Source organism: Mastigoproctus giganteus, chromosome 11 (assembly GCF_048544385.1).
Source record: "Mastigoproctus giganteus isolate SK-2022 chromosome 11, ASM4854438v1, whole genome shotgun sequence".
Lineage (NCBI taxonomy): Eukaryota > Metazoa > Arthropoda > Arachnida > Uropygi > Thelyphonidae > Mastigoproctus > Mastigoproctus giganteus.
The window spans coordinates 92,827,325-92,852,508 of NC_143585.1; the positions used below are offsets into that span (position 1 = coordinate 92,827,325).

At 35.7% G+C, this 25,184-nt stretch overlaps 1 protein-coding gene across 2 annotated transcripts in view; it reads right to left on the bottom strand.

Moving 5' to 3' along the window:
* Positions 1-25,184, bottom strand: part of LOC150078262 (palmitoyltransferase ZDHHC16) — a 159,282-nt gene that overhangs the window by 74,999 nt on the left and 59,099 nt on the right. For both annotated transcript variants that reach the window (XM_090384673.1, XM_090384671.1), the window contains exon 5: positions 11,604-11,666. In XM_090384673.1, coding sequence (XP_090240799.1) covers positions 11,604-11,666 — 63 coding nt within the window. The remainder of the gene's footprint in view (positions 1-11,603; positions 11,667-25,184) is intronic.

Consider the following 25,184-nt stretch of genomic DNA (forward strand, 5'->3'; position numbering starts at 1 on the left):
CAAACTGAAGTTGAACTGAAGCCAAAATTTCAAAATTCATATCAGGAATTTTGGTTACAAAAGAAAGTCCCTGACCATTATCCTGCATTGTGGGGAATTGTAAAAAAATTACTTATTTCTTTTCCAACATCATAGCTAGTCAAAACCGGTTTCAGTGCTGTATCTCAATTACTGACAAAACAAAGAAATTGTCTGGATGTTGTTAAACGTGGCAATTTACGACTTCTACTTACAGATATTAAACCTAATATTGATAAGCTAATAAATCTCCACCAAGCTCATCCATCGCATTAAATATTAAAATATAATTAACTTAACTATTTCCATTAATATCATGACTTATTTATGTAACTATAACTGACTTTATTTATGTAGTTGGAATTTTTTATGAAGAAGGAATAAAGTGCAGTAAATAGTTTTCTTCATAATTCACACACATACATGCAGGGCTGCATTTATGTTTTTGGAGGCAAACAGACAAATATTCATTTCAGTTATTTAGCTTCACTTTATATTAGTGGGCTAAAAAAAGCCCTGGTGAGGGCTTTTTTTTTTTTTTTTTTTTTTTTTTTTAGGTGGGGTGGTGATCCAAAAAGGTTTGAGAAGCACTGAATTAGAGGCTTGGTTAGCATTTGAGAATGTTGTGACAAACCTTTTAGGTATTTATAAATCAAAGGACTATGAGAAGACTGTCAGCAATATGCTTATATATTGCTGACAGTCTTCTCATGCTCATTTTTATATAATATATATTCATACATTTGCTGGTTTTTCAAACAATTAGGTTAAAACAGGCATCTGAAGGTTTAACTTCTGCATATGCCACCTTGAATACTTTCCACAGAATCTTGATGCAATGAGTGGAGCAGAATGGAAGTTATCACCAAGATATCAAAAGCCTGGAAGAAAAAGATACTAAGATAAATGGAATTAGGCAATGATGGCAGACTACTGTTGATGTTTGAAATGGGAGTCATGTGATGAGGTGTAATGAATGTGTGCAAAAAAAAAAATGTACTAAACCACTTAATAAAATACTAATTTAGAAAGATAACAGATGACTCACTATCTATGTATAATACCATTTGCTCTTAATACGCTGTGATGAAAATTGTCTTGATTGATCAAAATACAAGCACAGACATGTATTGCTACAGGCAATAATTTTTTTTATATTGCCTGTATTACTACAGGATTGATTACAGAGTTAGAACAAATCGCAAAAATTTGTCTATTTGCATTAAAAAGGCAGAATTAAAAAAAAAAAAAAAAAAAAACTGTATACCAGTGTTATTAAAGTGTAAAAATCATGGAAATCTGTTTTAATATAAACAAAATGTACAGGAATAAAACCGCTTGTTAGTATGCTAAAAGGAATTCAGCAGCATACATATAAGAAATAATTATTCCTTATGCTGTGTTCTCAATCTTTTTTGAGAATGTGACCCATTTTGACAATTCAAAATTCATGAAGTAAACTTCATGAATTTTTTAAAAAAATTATGTCAAATGCATCAAATGAACACTACAGTAAACCCCCGCTATTTGCGGGGGTTACGTTCCTAAGAAATGTCGCGAATACTGAGTTATGGCTCCCATAGTAATAAAGGTTCCGGTCCAAAGTATGAAATATATAAGAAAAACTAGTCTAAAATTTTGTCTATGTATGTATTATATGTACCTTCATAATATGACCATTAGAAATGCAAGCATATGGCATTGAAATGAAAATAAGAAATAATTTAATATTAAATGTAATATTTATTAGAAATTTCAAACAAATCTTTCAAACCAGCGCCTTTGCTAGCTAAAACACTTATCCCACCAGTGCTATCACCAGTTTCGCTAAAGTTCGCTAAAGTTGATAAAGGAGTTTTGCCTTTTTACAAATGATGAGTGAACTTAAGGGAATTTTATTTTGAGTTCGGTCTTCTATCCACAGATTTAAAGCTTTTTCCATTTTTTCTAATTTAACTTCACGAGTTACAGAACAAATTTTTGAAGCAATTAGTGCGTTTTCACGGACACTATGGCGGATTTTTTCTTCCAATTTCTTGATTGATTGTACCGTTGACTCATTGATTTTATAATGTTTTGCCACTGAGGAGACACTTTCACCATTAGAAATTTTGTCTAATAACTCAATTTTATTCGCTAATGTCATCACCTTCTTTGATCTTTTCACATTTCCCTTGTTATTCGTAGCCATATTTTTGTACGCGTTAGAAAGAATTTATCCACAATAAAGTCACTTTCTTCTGTTAACGCACTTGAAAAAGTCTGTTTTACACTGCTTTTGCAGTGTTTATATGCTAATAAATTGAATAAATTTATCAATTTATAAATTGATAAATTTATTCAATTTATTAGCATATAAATTAAAAGAAACGACGAAACCTTCCACGACAAGCGCATAACATATTCTGAACAAGGATTAGCGAGAAACATCCACGCTCGCGATTTTGTCACCCCTCTCCCCCAGCCCACTGAGCGCTGTTTTGACCAGGAAAATAATTTTAGCCACGCCCATGCTTTTTTTATGGCGGAAAATGTTCACGGCGCTTTAAAATTCACATTTTTTTAGGTTTCATTTTATATTAAATCAGCGACCGCGAATACGCGAAACTGTGAATACAGATACCGCGAATAGCGGGGGTTTACTGTATTTTCATATTACATGCACATACAAAAAAAAAGCCTCAGTCTTCTTAAATAAATCATGTTTAATAGGTTTAATAATTAAATTCTGTTGCAATTTATTTGGTTTTGCCAATTGATATGAAGTATAAATCCAAACGATGCTGGGAAGTGGAAGCCAGAAGCTCATCAAACTCTAACAGGGAGCTAATTGAGTTTGTAATAACTGAGAGCAAAATGGAGGAGAAATTGTTCAAGTTAAACATAAGAAATGCACCGGGGATGGATGAATTCTATCCAGTTATATTAAAGGAGGCAGCAAGGGAGTAAGCAAACCCTTAACCATTATTATGAGAGCATCCTTGGACTTAGGAAAATTGCCCCAAAGACTGGAAGTACAAATGTATCCCCAATTCACAAAGGGGGATAGAAGGGTGACATGAGTAATTACAGACCTGTTAGTTTAACTTCTGTTCCAGGAAAACAAATGGAGTCACTTGTTAAAGAAGCGCTGCAGATCATCTACTCAAGACTGCAGTTATGGGTCAGACACAGCATGGGTTTGTTAAGAGAAAGTCTTGTCTGACCAATTTGAGTGGTCACAAAGGAACTGAATGCAAAAAATAATTTTGATATTATATGCAGTAAACCCCCGCTGTTCGCAGTATCTGTATTCGCAGTTTCACGTATTCGTGGTTGCTGATTTAATATAAAATGAAACCAAAAAAATGTGAATTTTAAAACGCTGTGAGCATTTTCGGCCATAAAAAAACATGGGTGTGGCTAAAATTAACTTTTCCGGTCAAAACAGCACTCAGTGGGTGGGGGTGGGGGTGACAAAATCGCGAGCGTGGATGTTTCTCGCTAATCCTTGTTCAGTATGTGTTATGCGCTTGTCATAGAAGGTTTCGTCGTTTGCTTTTAATTTATATGCTTATAAATTGAATAAATTTATCAATTTATAAATTGATATGCTTACAAAAGTGATAAATCTATCATTTTGCAGTGTAAAACAGACTTTTTCGAGTGTGTTAACGGAAGAAAGTGACTTTCTTCCGTTAACACACGTGGACAAGTTCTTTCTAACCCGTACAAAAATATGGTTACGAATAACAAGGGAAATGTGAAAAGATCAAAGAAGGTGATGACATTAGCGAATAAAATTGAGTTATTAGACAAAATTTCTAATGGTGAAAGTGTCTCCTCAGTGGCAAAACATTATAAAATCAATGAGTCAACAGTACGATCAATCAAGAAATCGGAAGAAAAAATCCGCCGTAGTGTCCGTGAAAATGCGCTAATTGCTTCAAAAATTTGATCTGTAACTCGTGATGTTAATTTAGAAAAAATGGAAAAGGCTTTAAATCTGTGGATAGAAGACCGAACTGAAAATAAAATTCCCTTAAGTTCACTCATCATTTGTAAAAAGGCAAAACTCCTTTATCAACACTTTAGCAAAACAGGTGATAGCACTGGCGGGATAAGATTTTTAGTCAGCAAAGGTGCTGGTTTGAAAGATTTGTTTGAAATTTCTAATAAATATTACATTTAATATTAAATTGTTTCTTATTTTCATTTCGATGCCATATGCTTGCATTTCTAATGGTCATATTATGAAGGTACATACAATACATACATAGACAAAATTTTAGACTAGTTTTTCTTATATATTTCATACTTTGGAACGGAACCCCTTTATTACTATGGGAGCCATAACTCAGTATTCGCATTTTCGGTATTCGCGGCATTTCTCAGGAACGTAACCCCAGCTATTCGCGGGGGTTTACTGTACTTGAATTTTAGGAAAGCTTTTGATACTGTTGCACATGGGAGATTACTGTACAAATTGGAGCAGTATGGCAAAAAGGGCAAGTTGCTACTATGGGTAAAGGGATGGTTGAGTGGGAGAAGACAGCATAACAATCAATGGACACTGCCCTTCGTGGACTAATGTTATTGGTGGAGTCCCCCAGGGTTTGGTGTTTGGCCCATTTTTGTTTTCTGTTTTAATCAATGATATTGATGAAGGTATATCAGGCTTAATATCGAAGTTTGCAGGCGATACGAAGGTTGGTAGGGTTGTTAAGGACAGTATGCTACTGCAACAGGTGTCAACTGAAGTTTAACCTCGATAAATGCAAAGTACTGCATATGAGTAGCAGTAACCACGTGTTACTAGTGCGTTACTACACTCCGGGTAGTGGAGAATGAAAAATACTTGGGGGTAATTGTGCAGTCAGATATGAAGTTTTTTGGCAGTGCAGACAGGCTGCAAGAGTAGCTCTGTAAATTGCGGAGTCTGGAGACTAGGCACCTGCGAGGTGATATGACTGAGGTGCATAAGGCCTGGAATGGTTTGAGCAAGCTCAATACTGATGGGATTCTTCCTCTTGCTCAGATTACACACCTGAAGGGGCATAAATTCAAACTGAGGAAGGACAGCTGTAGAATAGATGTGCAGAAATTTGCATTTAGCTAGCAGGTGGTTGATTATGGGAACAAACTTCCATTTGTAATTGTGAAATTTGACAGCTTAAATAAATTCAAGGGAAGTGAAAGCCAGAAGCTCATCAAACTCTAACAGGGAGCGAAATGAGTTTGTAATAACTGAGAGCAAAAACTAGATAAACTTTTGGAGGGAATGAATGGGTGAAATGAGAAGGGGTTTTTTTTTTTGGCTAATGCTGTATAAGCTTCCTTTCTTACATCATGTGCCTCTACTAATGCTAATGGGACCTTTTCTCTATCTAACAAAAAATAAAAGTAAAATAAATTCTATAGATTGATACTATTTCCACTTACACAAAGATAACCCCCAATTCTGCCTTGAACTCAGTGAGACTTGCTGCCTCTACCATATTTAGGCAACTTATTGCCAGTGTTTGACAACACACTGCAGATAGGTGAATTTCATGAGAACAAGTTTTCTGTTAGTCTATGAAATTTTCTATTTGTGCCCCATGGTTCGTGTCTTGCCTATGAAAGAGAACATACCTTTCTCAGTAAATTTATTCAACTCTTTCAGAGTCTTATATACTTCAATCAGATTTCACCTTAGATCTCTAGTCATCAAAGTTTGTAGTCCACATATTTTAAACTATCCTTCATAGGTGCATCAATTTGCACTCATCACTAATCTGGCTGCTCTTCTTTGAACCATCTCCAGAGCTTATTTCCAATAATTTCTTTCTTATTATTGAATTGTTCCAGGTCTGTCATCATGGTTAGTAGAAACAGAGTTTGTTCTTTCAAAAACAATGTATTGTGACGAACCCATTGTACATTAAATAATAAAAATTTTTACTTAATGTTTCTTGCTTCTAGTACTTTCTCTTAAAGTGAAGGTTTTTAATCTTAAAGGCAAGGTTTTCAACACAACTGAACTCTTTAAATTTAATAATCATACTGTTAACAATATATCGGTAATTTAGCTTCTTGCTATTTTTATGTCCAAGCAAGAAGCAATCCATGCTTCTCTTTCAGCAGTTTTCATTAGTATTAGAAGTGGAAAATGATCTGGACTGTTGACTGAAACTCTTCCTGCCATTCTCATAAATAAAGAAAATTAAAAAAAAAAAAAAAGTCAATGTGTAGGCAAAATCAAGTACTATACAGAAATCACAACCTCTAAGTCAGTTATATACACAGCACTGTGTTTCTCATAAGTTCTAAAATGACCCACAGCATGTATTACTGCTGAATGAGAGCTTCTCATCCAATGCCATTCCTGAATTCATGTGGCACCTCTTCTGCCTTCATTATCACTTCAGGTTGACAGTGAGCAAGCTAGGAATAATCAAGAATATTCTTTCATTGTAATTGTTTTAGAGAAATCTATAACCATTAGTTTTCAACATTTAGAGCAAAATGAAATGTGATCCAATTTCAGCAACTTATGTAAAAGTAAACACTGTTTTGTGAAAAACTGGATACCATTTTTGGAATTGGCACGTACAATTTGTTGTACAACAGGTAAAATTAAGAAAACAAAACAATTACAAATATGCATAATTCCTCATACCTTTAATTTGATAATAAAATATTTCTGAAAATACTATATTTAAAGATATTTTAAAATGTGTTGGTAAGTTTACGAGTAGGTATTATGGTTAAAAAAGTTTAGTATTCTTTTAATGCAATACATATGCAATTCAGAAATTTTACCCTAACCTGCAAGGCTTGGGATAATGCTGGTGCAATCAATAGCACCTTCATCTCTAATTCAACTTAATGGTAATATTATTTTATAGAAACAAACTGAACGATAAGTCTAACAAAAGTGAACTTTACAAACTGATTAGCATTTGTAACCTTGAAGAATCAAAAAAATTTATTTTTCTGTCTGCTATTATTATGGATAATTTATGTATTCCTTTATCCATATGCTATTGTATAAACCAAAATAATCCTAATTAATTAGAAGTATTGATGAATACAACCATTATTACACTTCATCTTTGTTTCCAAATATTCATTACACTTCAATTCAGTCACAAATGTTTTCTGTTATCATACTGAAAGCTTAATACATTGTTCCGTTTGAATACTCTGTAACCAATGATTAAGTTTACAGTTTTTGTCAGAGTGTTATTCTTAGTATTTTTTTCATAATGTGATGTGCTTGACAATATAAATGATAGAGCCCAGAAGTGACTGTCCTTTAAAAAAAAAAAAAAAAAAAAAAAAAAAGGTTGGTGATACCAGTAGATGCTGCTTATGGTGATCACTTCAGGACTTAACTAAAGCAATAACTGAAGAAATAAAAATGCAGCTATTCAACATTGTTTATTTATGTGGAATGCAAATATGAACATAAAAAGGTGTATGAGTACAGGAAAATATCAAAAGACAACATTAAAATCAAGCAATATAAAATACTTTAATCTGATTATACACTATTTCTTTGAAAAGGTCACCCATAAAAATGAAACTGTCTGTGTTTCTGGAAATACATTAAAAATAAATGAAGATATTAAAATCAAGATTAGAAAAGGGTTAATGCTCTAGCATAAAACAGTCAAACTGGCAGGAGTACAAATACAGTACTTTCTTTCACAGAGTAATGACACTGACAACTATACAAACTTATGAAAGCAAAATCAGTAACTCGCCACACAATACATCAGGGTTCTAGAACAAATCAGGACTGCATATGTATTAAAACATAAGGCAAAAATGCGATAACATAAACCAAACTACTGTTACTATAAATGGAGTTTTTACTATGTATTCAGTATACATCTGGCTGGTATTTCATAAAAGTGATCACATTACACAAATAAAAACTATCTGCAAACACAATGACTGATGTGCACTGTATTAAGAAAGAGTATCTTTGTTAAGTTTTTTTAATCTGTTCAGGTTATGCATGTTTAGTGCAGCTATACAAGAAAGTTTCGAGAATTTATATGGAGCCTGAAAACTATTCTAGTTAAAAGAACGAAAGTTAAAAGCCTGAAAGTAAAAAGAATTTAATTAATTAGTTTTCATTCATAAGGCTGGGCTATTTCTTGTTATTTGTTGATAAACAAGGAGGCAAGAGCAAGAGCAGTATTTAATTTAAAAGTTCTTTGAAACTATGGCATTTGAACATTCTATTGCCAGCTGATTTTCATAAAATAAAGTTTAATTTTCCAGTGCAGAAAAAGGATTAATAAATAAGTATGGAACATTAAATAATGTTGCCATTTGTAAGAAGATAAACAAGTAAGAGATTTCCTAATAGTTAGAGTAATCTTGAAATACAGATTGGAGCAAAGTTGGCACATTAAAGGGAAAAAAAAACTGTCTGAAAGTGGCCATTATCTGGAACTAATTTAAACAAAACAGAAGTAAAGAATTTTAAAGTAAAGGATATTCCTCCATCACCATAACTAAAGATTACAGACTGTTTACTTAATGATAAAATATACTGGGAATCTAAATCTCTAAAATATATCTAAAATGGTTATAAATTGTCTGAGAATTTAACATGGTTACTAGTTTTAATCTCAGTAGCCACCTTTTAGTTAGCAGTTTAACAATATGGTTTATAATTCTGTGTTTATATGCTGAGGCTGTTATTTGGTAAGTACCTGATCAGATATGTAAATGGTAAAATTATTATACTGAACTTAATTAAATGAACTCTTTTCTAAAAATGAAATTGCCTCTGTCTCTGAATTTCATCATTAGAAATGTCTTATTCAGATTTTGAAACATGTTGTTCCTTTAAAACCAAGTATTTCAGATCTATGTCTGTTGGAACCCATGTGGTCACTAGAACAGTTAAGAATCTGTCAATTAGAAATACTTATCTTAAATTAGGATTCAAGAGTGCAGTTATTACACAGAACTTGTTGCCTTTTGTAACTGTTTTCCTTCAAAGATTACTAACTCTACTAATATGATAGTTTCATTTCAGGAATGGAGAACAACAATCATCTTATCAGTAACGTGATGTGTTGCTGCTAGATGACAAAAGTTATTAAGACATTTAGAAATAAATAGATACTTTTACCTAACAGATCCCTAAAAGACATTTAGTCCTTTCAGGTAAGCACCCACAGTGGGACACCATTACAGTTCAGTATATATATTAAATGCCTTCTGTTTTATTATCTCGATGAACATTCCATTTTGAACCCAGCTTCAGTTGGCAGCATGCAAGGTTTTCTGACAACAACTCATCTGCTTTAAGGAGAGGCCTTAAAGAGGTTGTAAAAGAGGTCAGTCTTTTTTGTACACAATGTAATCAGGCAAGAGATAATAATATACAACCAGAAGTGTATTTTATGAACAATCTCTTCAGTAGTAATTTGGGTATACAGGGTCAACTGTTTAAACTCTTTTACCATCTCCTCTGTGAGTGTGCTTCCGAATACAAGTATCCTGATAGGTCAACTCTATGGCTCAAAATGATACTCAAAACTAACAGGTTCTGAATACAAGTATCCTGTACTACTTGATAAGGTCAACGCTGTGGTTCACCAGGATATTCAAAACACACAGTATATCTGAACTATTTATACCAATGATTAATAACAATGTGTCACATGATGGGCAATCAATAAGCAGTCAACAACTCATGAATTATTTTTTGCTTCAATGACCTGTGACAGAAAAAAATAGATATTGCATTAATTTAATATATCAGGTATAAAGAAATTTTTGTGTGAAGATGATCCTACATTTTTACTTTTGAATGGTTTTTTTTTTTTTTTTTTGTAGTTGTTGGCGCATCGGCTTCTGTGGCCATAATGCACCTCCCAAGGTTTCTGCCGTACTTTGATCCAAGCCCGAGGCGGGATTCAAACCCGTGACCTTTGGGTTGCCAGGCAAGCACTTTACCCACCCGGCTAGCCCGGTCGGCGAATATATTTTATGCACATATCTGAAGGAAATATGTACATAATGGAGTCAAATGTTTTACAGTATTTTCTTACCACTTCTTCAGTGACAGCTGTCTGTGCAATATCACCATCACAAAAGGTCACTTCAGTCACAAGCACTTGTTGAACTAAAATGACCACTTGTGACCAAAGTGACCTTTTGTGATGGTGATATTGCAAGGACAGCTGTCATTGAAGAAGTGGTAAGGAAATACTGTAAAATGTTTGACTCCATTATGTACATATTTCAAATTCAGAAATAAACATATTTTATACCAAAGTAGCTTTGAGTGCTTTATTATCTTCAAATAATGCAGTTTACCAATACACCATGCAGTTCAAGAAATACCTAAGATTCTGCACGTATCATTGAAAAATAAAATCAGCTTTATATATCCACTTCAAACAGAAAACTTTCTTACCATCCTTAAGCTACATTAGGTTATCATATAAAGAAACAGATATTCCAGCTACAAAAGAGCTTACTTTATATATTTCTGTTTGAAGTGGATATGTAAAGCTGATTTTATTTTTCAATGATACGTGCATAATCTTAGGTATTTCTTGAGCTGCATGATGTGTTGGTAAACTGCATTATTTGAAGACAATAAAGCACTCAAAGCTACTTTGGTATAAAGTATGTTTATTTCTGAATTTGAAATATGTACATAATCTTCAAATAATGCAGTTTACCAACACACCATGCAGCTCAAGAAATACCTAAGATTATGCAAGTATCATTGAAAAATAAAATCAGCTTTATATATCCACTTCAAACAGAAAACTTTCTTACCATCTTTAAGCTACATTAGGTTACCATATAAAGAAACAGATATTCCAGCTACAAAAGAGCTTACTTTATATATTTCTGTTTGAAGTGGATATGTAAAGCTGATTTTATTTTTCAATGATACGTGCATAATCTTAGGTATTTCTTGAGCTGCATGATGTGTTGGTAAACTGCATTATTTGAAGATAATAAAGCACTCAAAGCTACTTTGGTATAAAGTATGTTTATTTCTGAATTTGAAATATGTACATAATCTTCAAATAATGCAGTTTACCAACACACCATGCAGCTCAAGAAATACCTAAGATTATGCAAGTATCATTGAAAAATAAAATCAGCTTTATATATCCACTTCAAACAGAAAACTTTCTTACCATCCTTAAGCTACATTAGGTTACCATATAAAGAAACAGATATTCCAGCTACAAAAGAGCTTACTTTATATATTTCTGTTTGAAGTGGATATGTAAAGCTGATTTTATTTTTCAATGATACGTGCATAATCTTAGGTATTTCTTGAGCTGCATGATGTGTTGGTAAACTGCATTATTTGAAGATAAAGCACTCAAAGCTACTTTGGTATAAAGTATGTTTATTTCTGAATTTGAAATATGTACATAATCTTCAAATAATGCAGTTTACCAACACACCATGCAGCTCAAGAAATACCTAAGATTATGCAAGTATCATTGAAAAATAAAATCAGCTTTATATATCCACTTCAAACAGAAAACTTTCTTACCATCCTTAAGCTACATTAGGTTACCACATAAAGAAACAGATATTCCAGCTACAAAAGAGCTTACCTGAGATATTGTATCTTCACTAGATAAATGGCTGTCACTTACTGCTGTGGACATATTAATAGGCTGTAAAGAAAGAAAGAATTTTTTTCTTGATCTTTCATAACAATAATTAGAAAGGAAAGTCAAATAAAAGTGTTCCATGATATACAAAAGGAAACCAAGGTATTTATTTAAAAATACATTCCAAAGGCATTAATTCTTTTATTGCAATGTATTAATAACCTGTTAATGTTGTGTCTGTAGATAAAATTTGATGACTTCAACATTATTTCTATAATCCAAGTTAAAACATATGGCTTTCAGCTTTTATTTAAGTTCTCCACACACTTAGAAGTTACAAGATGATAGATCTAGACCACACTGTGGAAGTTCCAATATTTCCCATCCAAATCTACTGAGCCTCAGATATCATTAACAGATTAACATTAACTTAAAAAAATTTAAGATTTAGTTGCTGCTGCAAACAGCTAGTCACCGGGAGGAGGGAGGAGCAGCAGAACTGCTCTGGAACTGCCATTACACAGTAAGCTTGAGTCAAAGTGAAAACACTTTTTACCCTGCTTGCTGTGTATGATGTCAATTTCCTAGGGTAGCTGAAATCAACCTCATACTATGATACTTGATGGATGTTTATAATTAACTCTGCAAAAAAAGCTCATATATTTATTTACATGACTAACCTTTTATTTATATGTTAAATTGATTATAAATGATACATTGTCTATTACTAGCATACTGAAGCAAAACAAACTAAAAAAGCACAAGATCATTAAGATCATTAAATTGCCAAGTTCCTCCCTCCCTGAATTACAAATACCCAATTTGCAACAATTGTACATGTAAACCAAGCCCCATGAGATAAACAGTATGTGTTCATGAATGAACCACTTTGAATATTAATTTATTTTTATCCTGATAATAAAATTTGAAGAGAATGAAATTTGATTACTGATGTTGAATAAGAAACTAATTACAATATGTGCTCCAGGTAAGTAATTTTTGCACGGTCCTAACAAATGCTGGATATGACTGATTCAACTATTATTCATTATTGCATTCCTTCAACCAATAAGATTTGTTCCATAAAATAATGCCGTTGATAGTTCAGTATCCATACTATAGTCCATCATACTATCTTCGTCACCAATCTTTGTAAGAACTGGCAGTTCCAACTCACAGCTGCTAGACCTACCCATAAAATACTAGTCACCATGGTGACCAGTACAGGGGTTTATCAAGCCCTAGTCATAAGTAACATATGGGGCTTGACATTACCACGAAATTAGCACTCTTAAGATATGTGTGTGTGGTTGTTTTTGATTGCCTTTAACACACTTCATGGAGGAGTGTGTCCAGTGGTGTGCTGATAAATTTTTAACCAGCTTGCTATTAAAAAAAAAAAAAAAGACCAAGAATATATGTGTATATATATTTATTGTAAGTTTCACTGATTTACAACAATTCTGAATACAAATATTTCAAACAATAATAAAATATTAATTTTTTTATTAAAATTTCCACATAGCCAATTGATTCTCACAAAACGTTTTCGGTGACTTTTACTGAGCTCTTGTATCTATAGCCAATCTATGGTTACTATTCAACCATGATTTGTCAAATGGAGTTGCAACCCAGTCTGCTAATTCTTTTCTCAATAAATTTATCATCATTAAATCTGATATGTGACAATATCACGACAAATCTAGAAATGCAAAATCTTTGAGAGACGTCGAGCATGGAAATGTCACTACCTTAAGAAGAAGTGGCCTAGGATGTTTGTTGGAAATAATATTCCTGTAAAATGGCTAGCAGAGATAATCCCTACATAGGCTGCTGCATAGGGAAATGAAGCACAAAGGATGCCGAAATAAGCGTGCCCCAGCTGGATTTTCCGTGTCACCATATACAAGATTATCGCCCAAACGCTACTAGCAATTGTGGACTGAAGTCGGTGCAACTCTACAGTTTATAGCCATTGTCAGTTTAACAACCAGTTCACAAAATTCTTGACAATTTAACAATCGGCTCATGCAAGCAAGCTCCAGCACACCACTGAGTGTGTCCCTTATGGCCATAGAACAACATGAACAAGAGCAGAGAAAATACTACACAAACACAGAGGATTAAAGTTCAATAAGAGTGAAAATTTAGAAGGGCTATGGCCTCAACCTACGGGGAATTCATTTGAAGTAATGGTTAGTGCAATAGCATCATTGTTACACATAAGTGAATAACCGAAATGGTGGAAACGGCATCTTTTTTTATACCTTATATTGTGAATACCTTCACAACGGGTTGCCTGATATTGCACTACCTCGAATAAGCAACGTTTCACCAGTGGAGAAGGCTGCTGTTGCTTATTCTGAGTGGATACCACCACCACCACCCAGACGGCCGTTTTAAGGCTGTTTGGCCTCTCATCAGTGGGTGGGAAACCCTAGCCCTTCCAAATTGTTTGTCTATATTGTTGTATACCACATGGCATGCGCATCTCTCATATTGTGAAGTTATACTTCATAACTGGGTTGTCACTTATTGCAACACCTGGGTACCAATCCACCATAGGTGGGTAGGTAGGTACCCTGGTGTTGCAATAAGTAACAACTCAGTTATGAACTTACAATAATGATCAGTAAATACAAAATTTTGAATATAATAAGAATTACTCATATCAATGGTGATGGTAAAACACAAGTAAATGCTACAGAAAGTACTGCATGATTGTAGTAGAAAATGATGTAAGAAACAAGATTAGATGGCATTAGCAAAAAAAAAAAAAAAAAAAAAAACTATACACTTCACCCAGCAATACTATCTAAGAATTTGTCTAATTCTTCCTTAAATTTATTCAAACCATCCACTTCCACAACAACTGGTGGAGGCCTGTTCCTACAATCAACTACCCATTGGCTGAAAGTAAACTTCTGCACATCTATACTGCAACCATTCTTCTTTAACTTAAATTTATGCCCCATCACGTGGGTAGTCTCAGTGAGAGGAACAATACGATAAACATTCAGTTTACTCAATCCATTCAAGGCCTTGAACTTGAAATAAGCATTACAATCTTTACAGGAAGTATACATGTTTCGTACGTATACATCACAACAGAGACCCTGCTTATTGCAGTGGCTCCTATGGTTTTGGCTGCCGACCCTCTGATGCAGTAGTTAAAGTCCTAGAACCCATTGCATTAGGTATCATTTTTGTTATCATTATTATTTTTATGTTAATCTTAATTTTATTTAATTTCAGGTAATCTGCTTTTACTCTGCAGGCATTCTCAATTTTTTCCATTGTAATTACACTTGACAGGTCAGCACTCATACCGAATACACTGATAAAATACATTTGTCTGCATATATACATATACACCAATGAGCCAAAACATTATGACCACCTACCTAATATGATGTTGGTCATCCACGAGCAGCCAGAACAGCTCGTACCTGGCGAGGCATGGATGCTACAAGATTTATAAATGTGTCTTGTGGTATCTGGTACCAACACGTAACCAGCAAATACTTCAACTCCTGTAAGGTCAGTGGTTGAGATGCTGCAGACTGGAGTTGCTGTTCCAACACAAACCACAGATGTTCGATGGGACTGATGTCTGGGGAATCTGGGAGCCAGGCCAATACCTGGAAGTCTTTCTCATGTTCCACGAACCAGTCGCGAACAATCCGGGCAGTGTGGCAGGGTGCATTATCCTGCTGAAAGACGGCACCGCCAGAGGGAAAGACTGTTGCCATGAAATGGTGTACCTGGTCAGCAATGATATTTAAGTAGGTGGTAGACATCAGAGTGCCTGGCACATGGATGATTGGATCCAGGGTATCCCGCCAGAACACCGCCCAAAGCATGACACTGCTGCCACCAGCTTGTTTTCATCCTATGGTGCATCCAGGCACCATCATTTCCCCAGATAAAAGACCCACACATACCCGGCCGTCAACATGGTGCAACAGGAAACATGATTCATCAGACCAGACGACCTTCTTCCAATCACTCAAGATCCAGTTTCGATGCTTGCATGCCCATTGTAGCAGCTGTCACTGGTGAATTGTGGTTAGCATGGGCACTTGGAGCAGCCTGCAGCTACACAGCCCCATTTTCAGCAGGGTTCGATGCCGTGACACATTACTCCCGACACCAGCATTTCAATTACCGGTGAGTTGCACTACAGTCACCCTTCTGTTGCCAAGTACCATCCGGGAGAGCCTTTGCTCACTTTGAGCATCGATGACCCGTGGTCATCCAACACCTCGCCGGCAGTTCATGGGTTCCCCCTCCTCGGACCACTTTCAGCAGGTACTAACTATGGCTGACCATGAGCACCCAACCAGTCGCGCTGTTTCAGATATGCTCTGACCCAGTCATCTGGCCATTACAGTTTGGCCTTCATCAAACTCGCCTAAGTCTGCTGCCTTTGCCATCTGAAGAACAAGAGTAACACTGATTAACGGAGCTCAGTATCAGGTGTTTTTTATACCGTGTCCTGACCCGTGCCATAGTTCACCAGCAGTTGCTTTGATTGGCAAAACGCCTTGCTGGTCATGTTTTGGCTCATCGGTGTATATGCGCGCATCTGCACACACGCACGCATGTGTGTGCATTTTAACCACAAGCTATTATTTTATATTAATTCTAATTGTAATTGTTCGAAAATACTTGCCTATCTTGTGCAGGCTGCAAAAATAGAGCTAGTAAGTAAATATTTTTGTATTGACTTTTCTAAGTGTAGGTTGTTTCCATAAGCAGTCCATGTCTGGCTATATAGCTAATGGGAAGCGAAGTTAGGAAACTACTTAGGATAGCAATAGACACTGCTGCCCTCGTATTGCACTAATAGCTCAGAGTGTTGAAGAATTTTAGGGGAAGGACAGTGAATAGAATATGATTGTAGAAAATACAGTTGGTGCTCAGGAAATCTGGGCACGCAAGTTCCCGTCCGTATTAGTAACGGCCCTAGATTTGGTAGGTATTTGCAATTTGGAAAGAGCTGTCTTTGTCTCTCTGTATATCCGAAATGTTATGTCAACTCTAATGTTCAAAATAACCACAAGCTATTAACAATAATAGAGTCAATTTTTTAAATTTAAAATATTAACCATTAAAATTATGTTCTGAATTGTATTAAACATAAAAATTATCATAAAATTAGAAATTAGGTAACTGGCAGATATATGTGAAATGGTATCTCTTTAGGATGCCACACCATGTCACTATTTCAGTACATGTACTGAAATAGTCCATATATGCCACCATTAATGTTTCAATAGTTTCCTGTCCATATAATTTAGTGTTAGGGCCAAAAGTTTAAAAACGTGGATTTATTTTGTGTACAGGACACTGTGGCATCTATGTTAAGTTACCTATACATTTATACACATAAGTTGTTGACGGTAGCGGCAGTTACAATTAAAACGAAAAGATCAATTATCAAGTTAATTTCCTGCTAGAACTTACCAATCTGCACGTGGCAAACTGAACCAAAAAGTGAGAATGATTGTTTGAGTTTGCCACCCTAGTCAAGGGCAAGGGCAAAGGTGGCGACCTCTCACGGTCACCAATGTGGTAAAGGCACTCTACAATAATGTTTGCAAAAAAAAGTATGAAATAAACCAAAACTTACTAAGATTAAACTAAATACAACAAAGAAATAAGCCACTATGAAGCTGACTTTCCAGAGGGTGTTCACTTTACATGCTACAGGGAGTGTACAGACAATGTTAATACAATTCATGGTTAATACCATTCAGAATGTAATTTTAATGGTTAATATTTTACATTTACAAATTGAGCTCTTAAGGCTAGTGAGTCTATTACTGTTAATAGCTTGTGGTTATTTTAAGCATTAGAGTTGACATAACTTTTCATATATACAGAGAGACAAAGACAACTCTTTCCAAATAGGAAATACCTACCTAATTCAGGGCCATTACTAATACGGATGGGAACTTGCGCCCCCGGAGATGTGCACATGTGTGTGTGTGTGTGAATATATATATATATATATATATCCACACACACGTGCACACACACACACGTGCGCATTTTTCAGGCAGTTCTTGCTTTGCAAGTTTTCACTTCACAAGTTTTTCTTTTTTTTCAAGTGTCAAGTTATCAACAAAATCGAAAATATCACCATTAATTGCAAAAAATGAATGATAAACATTCATAAATACCGCATTTCAAACCACGCGCGCGTAGCTATACAATACGGTGTACTCCCAGTTTACGATATTAATCTGTTACTATCGTATTGCAAAAATATCGTAATGTGAACCCAATAACACATTATTTTTTGGTAATTCATTCCATGACCTCGGAAGTTCAAATTTTCGCTATATAATTCCCTAAAAGGTTGTTTTTGTAGTGTAAATTGTATTAATTACTAATTCAAATCATTAAACGCACTACACTTTCATCGTTATCATATGTTCTGTTATAAGAACCAATTTTGACCAGCTCGGTAATATTTTTCTAAAACACATTTCTGGAAGTCACTACCGTAAAATAATAAAAACAATTTGCACTTTCCGGTTTATTGGGCTTTTCTGTTGCTGCATTTGTGAAAATACCGATAGCTGGAATTGTGTGGGTTTTTACATTATTATGGTTAAATGTAGTAGTAGTAGCAGCAGTGCCATGTGATGCAAGAAAGCAAGTCAAAATTCACACAACCATTCCCTCTAAATGTTTGTCCAGTTCCTCCTTAAATTTATTTAACCTAGCAATTTCCACAACGACAGATGGAAGTTTGTTCCTGGAATTAACCACCCACTGGCTAAAGGCAAATTTCCGCACATCTATTCTACATGTCTTTCTTAATTTGAATTTATGCCCTCTTGGGTTGGTAATCTCAACAAGTGGAAGAAGCCCATCAAAATTTAGCGTGCTCAACCCATTCAAGGCCTTATACACCTCATTCAGAATACCGCACAGTCTCCAGCCACTGCAATTGGCAGAACTTAAGCCTCTCTTGGTAAGAGGATCCCTTCATTCTACTCACCAATCTTGTTGCCCTTCTCTGTACATGCTCAAGCAAATCTACATCCTTCCTAAAATGAGGCCTCCAGACCTGTACTTAGTACTCAAGACGTAGCCTAACCATTGCCTTGTACAGAGGGACAATCACCTCCTTTTCCCTGCTAGCAAAATTCCTATATATCATTGACAAAACCCCATGACTTGCCCTGGCAGCCTGTCTGCATTGCTCAAAAAACTTCTTATCTGACTGCACAATTATGCCCAGGCTTTTTTCATTTTCTACCTCCTTAAGTGTAGTACCACACAGTTGGTACATTTTTCTGGGATTACTTCTACTCATATGCAGTATTTGCATTTGTCAAGGTTAAACTTCAGTTTCCTCTTCTCAGCCCATCTGCCCAAATTTTCTAGATCCTGTTGCAGTAGCACGCTGCCATTACTGTCATTAACAACCCTGCCAACCTTTGTATCATCTGCAAACTTCGACACTAAGCCTGATATACCTTCATCAATATCATTGATAAATATACAAAACAACAATGGACCCAACACCAAACCCTGGGACTCCACTAATAACATTGATCCACAAAGAGCAGCACCCATTGATTACCACCCTTTGTCTTCTCCCACTCAACCATCCTTTTATCCATTGTAGCAATTTACCCTTAATACCATTCTGCTCCAATTTGTACAGTAGTCTTCCATGCGCAACAGTGTTAAAAGCTTTCCTGAAAACCAAGTATATGATATCAAAATTATTTTTTGCATCCAGTTCCTTTGTAACCACATCATAATAACAAATCAAATTTGTCAGACAAGATTTTTCCTTAACAAACCCATGCTGTGTCTGAATTATTGCTGCAGTCTTGTCTAGATGATCCTGCAATGCATCTTTAACCAGTGACTCCATTATTTTACCTGGAACAGAATTTAAACTAACTGCTCTATAATTACTTTTTTACCCTTTGATCCTCCTTTGTGAATTGGGGTCACATTTACACATCTCCAGTCCATGGGTACCTCCCCTGAGTCCAAATAAGCTGTCATAATTATGGCTAAGGGTATGCTTACGTCCTTTGCTGCCTCCTTTAATATAAGTGGATATAGATCCCATCCACCCTGGGTGCCTTTTTTTATGTTTATCTTCAACAATTTCTCCTCCATTTTCCTCTCAGTTATTACAAAATCATCCAGCTCACTGCCAGAATTTAACTCACCTCTGACATTCCCCTCCCCGAATAACTCCTCATTGGTGAATGTAGATGCAAAATACAGTCAGTCCTCGTATAACACGTTTACACTACACAAATTCGATCATACACGATTTATAAATAGGGGAACAATATCATATATAACACGAACTGAATTCCCTTATGCATGATTCACCTTGGTGTTTACAAGAAATGGCAGTCAAACACGGAATCACCTCAACTGAACGCAACACGATAGGAATGAAGAGGAGATTCTGAAAATGTATTTATGTTTTTTATATCAGTGAAGGGGAAACACATTTCTCCATAATAACATAAAAACCCACACAATTCCAGCTATCGATATTATCGCAAATGAAATTAGATTGAGTTTACTACCAGTTTATAACAGATTCCACTAGCAGAAACACAACTGGAAATTGTTTTTATTGTTTTATGGTAGTAACCCCCAGAAATGTGCTTTAGTAAAATGTGAGCTAGTGAGGTGTTAATAGTGTGTCTCTGCCTTTGCGGTGTTGTTTATTCAGTTGCTACACACGCGCAGTTTTGTTTGTGTATCAAGCATGCCTCCTCATTTTGTAATTATGCTTTATTCCCTAAAAATGAGTAAAATACTTAAAAGGTATGAAAAGGAAGTGTCCTGGTGAAGACACTACAGATTCAGAGAGAAAAAGAAAAGCAATATCAATAAATAGAGGCCGACTGGATCAAAAATTTTTACCCGGGAAAATTTGTAGCGGCCTCATACTAGCATTTATGGCCAAAATCACACTGGCCTCCGGCCCACTGGGATTTCCCCGGTAAGGCTTATGGCCAGTCTGCTTCTGTCGATAGAGAAAAAATATGAAATTGCGAAACGCTTTGAGCGAAACGAAAGACCATGTGATATTGCATGTGCCACAGGCCTAAATGAGGCAATGCCAAGAATTACAAAGAATGTAGAGAAAATAAAAACAACTTTCATAGCAGGAACAACTCAAAGTATAATTAAAATTCATTCGATTAAGACACAAATAATTGGAAGAGATGGAACGGCTGTCATCTGTTTGGATAGAAAAAAAAAAAAAAAAAAAAGTTTGCTTACGATAGAAGCAAAAGCATTAGCAATATTTTATTACGATTATTTATTGTGTTTGGTAATGTTTTGGTTACAAATGTGTGTGTACAATCTTGGGTGGTCGGCAACTAACCCTATTTTTCCCATAGGGCCTGTTGTTTATATTGCAGGATTTTGCATTGCACCAGGGTTTCTAGGAACACAACTATCGTGCTATATGAGGACTGACTACTCATTTAGTTTGTTAGCCACCTGAGCAGGATCATCAGCAGTTGAACCATCAATATCCAGTGGACCAATTTGATTCATCCCTTTCCTTCTAGAGTTTACATAGGTAAAGAAATCTTTGTTGTTTTTCTTTGCATCCTTTGCCAAAGATTTCTCATAATCTGCCTTTGCCTGCCTAATCTCCTTTGTGACTTGGTTACAGACCAGCTTATATCTATTATAGGCTTCCATGTCACCGATTGATTTATGTATCCCATGCATTTTTCTTCTCTGCCATATATCTCATTAGTTCATCTGACATCCATTTAGGCCTAAACCTTAAACAATATTTCTTAATTGGCATGTAAAGCCTAGTAGTTTCCAAGATAAATTCTTTGAATGCTTCCCATTTTAAATTTGCTGTTGGTAACATCATCAATTAGTCCCACCGTATAGAATTTAAATACTGTCTGAGACCACCGTAGTCACCTTTACGAAAGCAAAAACCCTTCCCTTTACCCCTGATGGTAGTTACCTCTTTGAGTAAATCCCACTTCAGCACACTGTGATCAGAAGCACAAAGATCTGGGAGTCATATTCAACTCTAAGCTATCAATCATCTAGCATGTTAATCTTACACATTCAAGGCCAACTTCTCTATGGTGGGTTAAAAGGCAATAGCTGCTCCACACCTGCTCGTATCCAATCTATACCTGGTCGCCCTATATGCCTCATGGATGTGGGCCTTAGCTGCCAAAATCCAACATTAAAAGGAATTCTGGCTGTTAAAATGGGCCAACACCAAACTCCACTTTTCCCTACCTCTCAGAGCAAACAGTTAGCAAATGCCCTTCAACTGGCAATACAGTCCTACGTTAGAAAAAGAAGGCTGCTGTACTCCATCAAGAGCTAAAATAAGAGAACAGAATTTCTGGGATCAATACTCTCAGTGAATTAATCTTCTTTATCTCCAGTTTTCAGCACAGCTATTAGCAAACCATAACCACCTAGCACTCACCAATAGATTCCTGCCTAAGCAAATGCTGTCTTCACTGCAAGTGACTGACGGTGACCTCCAAAAAGTGGTAGACAAGAAATACAGAAAGGAAATCCTTACCACACTAAAAATTTAGAACACCACATCTCAGCCAACTGCACTTTTACCTGCCAATAGTGACACCGATGACCAACACAGACATGTCAGTAAGATGCCAATAGTTGCCTGCACATGTGACTCTGGCCAACCATGTTTGGGATACCACCAGGACTCAAAGTGCTTCCAGCTCTGTCCATCCAGCTGTGTGATGTAGTTGTCTCTAGGTTCGGAACTGCTACGTCACACAGCTCCAGCTCTGGACCATTATACTAACAGTATACAACATCACAGTTATTCTATAAGAACTTATAGTTATGTGCCTGTAATATCACAATAAGATTTCAATGCCAATTTATGTTATAATTTTGTGAGTATGGGCTTGGCACACCCAGGGTCCCGAGCTGGATATCATCATTCTTCTCTTTCTTGGTGATTCCTTTCTACTTCTGACTCTTATTCTCTCTCTCAAGGTAATTCAGAAATTGTTTTTTTTTTTTTTTTTTTTTTTTTTTGGCTGGTGTAGCATAAGCCTCAGGCTTCCTTGCACCATATGGCTAATAATAATAATAATAATGTAATTATTTAATTATATACGTATTTGTAAACCCCTGGCACCACCACCAATCCCAACTAAGGGATTAATTGTATACACAGTAGACTCTCGATTTTCCGGGATCAACAGTAAAAAAAAAAAAAAAAAATCCCAGATAATCGACTTGCCAGTTAATCCAAAAATATTGAAAAATATTCAGCAACCAACATAAAAAATATGGCGATAGATAAAAAATGAAAAAACTTACCACGCACTACTCGTGTTCAATACAATGCTTCCCTTTATTTTTTATGATGTTGATTTTAAATCTAATAGCTTCCCTTTATTTTTTATGATATTGCATATGGTTTGGTCACCAATATTATAATGGTTCATTAAAGATTTAATGGATGCACCATTTTCAAACTTTTGAATAATTTCAAGTTTTTGTTCAATTGAAAGCTTAACTCCTTTGCATTTATCTATCATTTTTGCGATTTCTAAACAAAAAAATATATATATTTACTATAAAAAAAATTGACATCCCTGACATAAAACAAAATTTGTCTTTTTGTGTTGTGATGGAACACAACAATCCATAGGACACACTAAAACAAACTAAACATTTGTTCTCTCTTTTTTTTTTTTTTTTTTGGTTGCGGAATAATAGGTACATTAATCTCCCAATCAAGACTTATAACGCTGCTTCTTGTCGCTTATTTACGACTTGCAAAACATCTGTTTATACCTGTTCGATTTATTACTTGAATTTTGTGATTTCCGGTTGATTTTTTTTTTTTTTAATTTAGAGTCTTGAATGTCCTGGTTAATCCGATCCTGGTAAATCGAGAGTCTGCTGTATCTTATTCTGCAATTAAAGATTCTATTAGCCATTTTATTTAAACGTCACCTTTTTTGTGACCCATTTGTTTTCATTATTTATTTATGTACATTCCAAAGTCCTCAACACAGTTGTTGTTTGGTTTTTAGGAGCATTAGCAACTAAGGCCATATTGCTCTGGGGATATGCGGTGGTTATTCCTTGACCTTTCTGCATCCTCCGCATTTGGTGGTCATGGGCTCGAACCCCAGTCTAATCAAGAAGCGTGTGCTATGCGCTGCTGCTCCTGCCTGGCTACGGAAGTGTCCCTCAACACAGTACCCAGAAGTTATTCTAAACCCACCATCTATATGACCAGTTGTGCGCTGTCTAGAAGTGCAGGAGCAGGAAGCAGAAAAGGCTGGTTTCCCACAGAGGAAATCTGTAAAACACACAATTTTTTTGGGTGCAGGTAAAAACTGGAGTTCCTGGAGGGAAAATTCTGCGATTCTTGCTTGAGATCAACAAAGACTCTTTGAACAGAGCTTGGCAGAACAACAAGTCTGAACCAAACTTGATGAAAACTGGAAACTATGCGATAATGCACCTAATGTTTCCTCTCCAAGTTAAAAACAAATCTGCATATCCATCTGAGCTGCACCAGGTGTATTCTTTCCTTTGGAAGTTTTGTCACACCAAGATAATCAGCTACTACATTTTGAATGAATAATCCCATTTTTCAGCAAAGTGTCCTTCTATCCCACAAAGGATGAGCTGGCATGCAAAATGTTCTCATTTTGCACCCCATTTAGAAGTTACATAAAAATATTGTAAGAGAATAACATTTCAAGTTAAAAAATATTTAAAACACAACTATAATAAAATAACATTTACCAATTTACCATCTGTTTTTAATAAGCTCATGCCTATTGGAAACAGTGGGTAAACAGCAATGTAAGTAAAAGCATAATCATCTGTGATAGACACTGTACATTTCTAAAATATTACATATGGGCTGTCACATGCTTGCATTTTGTGTATGACCTAAGCAGCCAAATGTCTTGGGCTGCTGGTTAGCCAAGATATGTCCTGTTTTTTGATTTTTTAAAATCAAAAAACAAGGGAAAGTTTCTTTGACAAGAGAAAATGCAAATGTACCAACTAGGCATCCATTTATCACAGGGAGGCCTGACTTGCATAGCACCATATCCATATGGGTTGGACCAAAGGAACTACGGCATTTTTGCTTCCACCCTAGGTTTTTACCATTAAGAACTGCATAGCCATTTTTTAAAATGCAAACAGCCATACATCCAAAAACCATTCAAATGTTTCTGGCTACTTGGCCACTACTACCACAGGGAGATGGGCCAGGCAGTCCATTGATCACTGGCTAGTCCCTGCCAGAGTTGCCTGAGCTTCCTGACAGAGACCAAGTTAAAAAAAAAAAAAAAAAAAGTGAGAGCAAGGGAGATAGTTTAAGAGAGGAAGCAAAAGTGGGAAGGACGGGGAAATAAGCCATTCTCCTGATAAGGGTCCTGATGAATAGAGGGTAAAGGGTTGGATCCTCCTGGGCTGAGAGGCCCACTCAGACCCTAGGGAAAGTAGAAGGCTTACAGGGCACCCTTGCCCTGTAAAGTGCCAGAATGGCATCCCACACCTGAG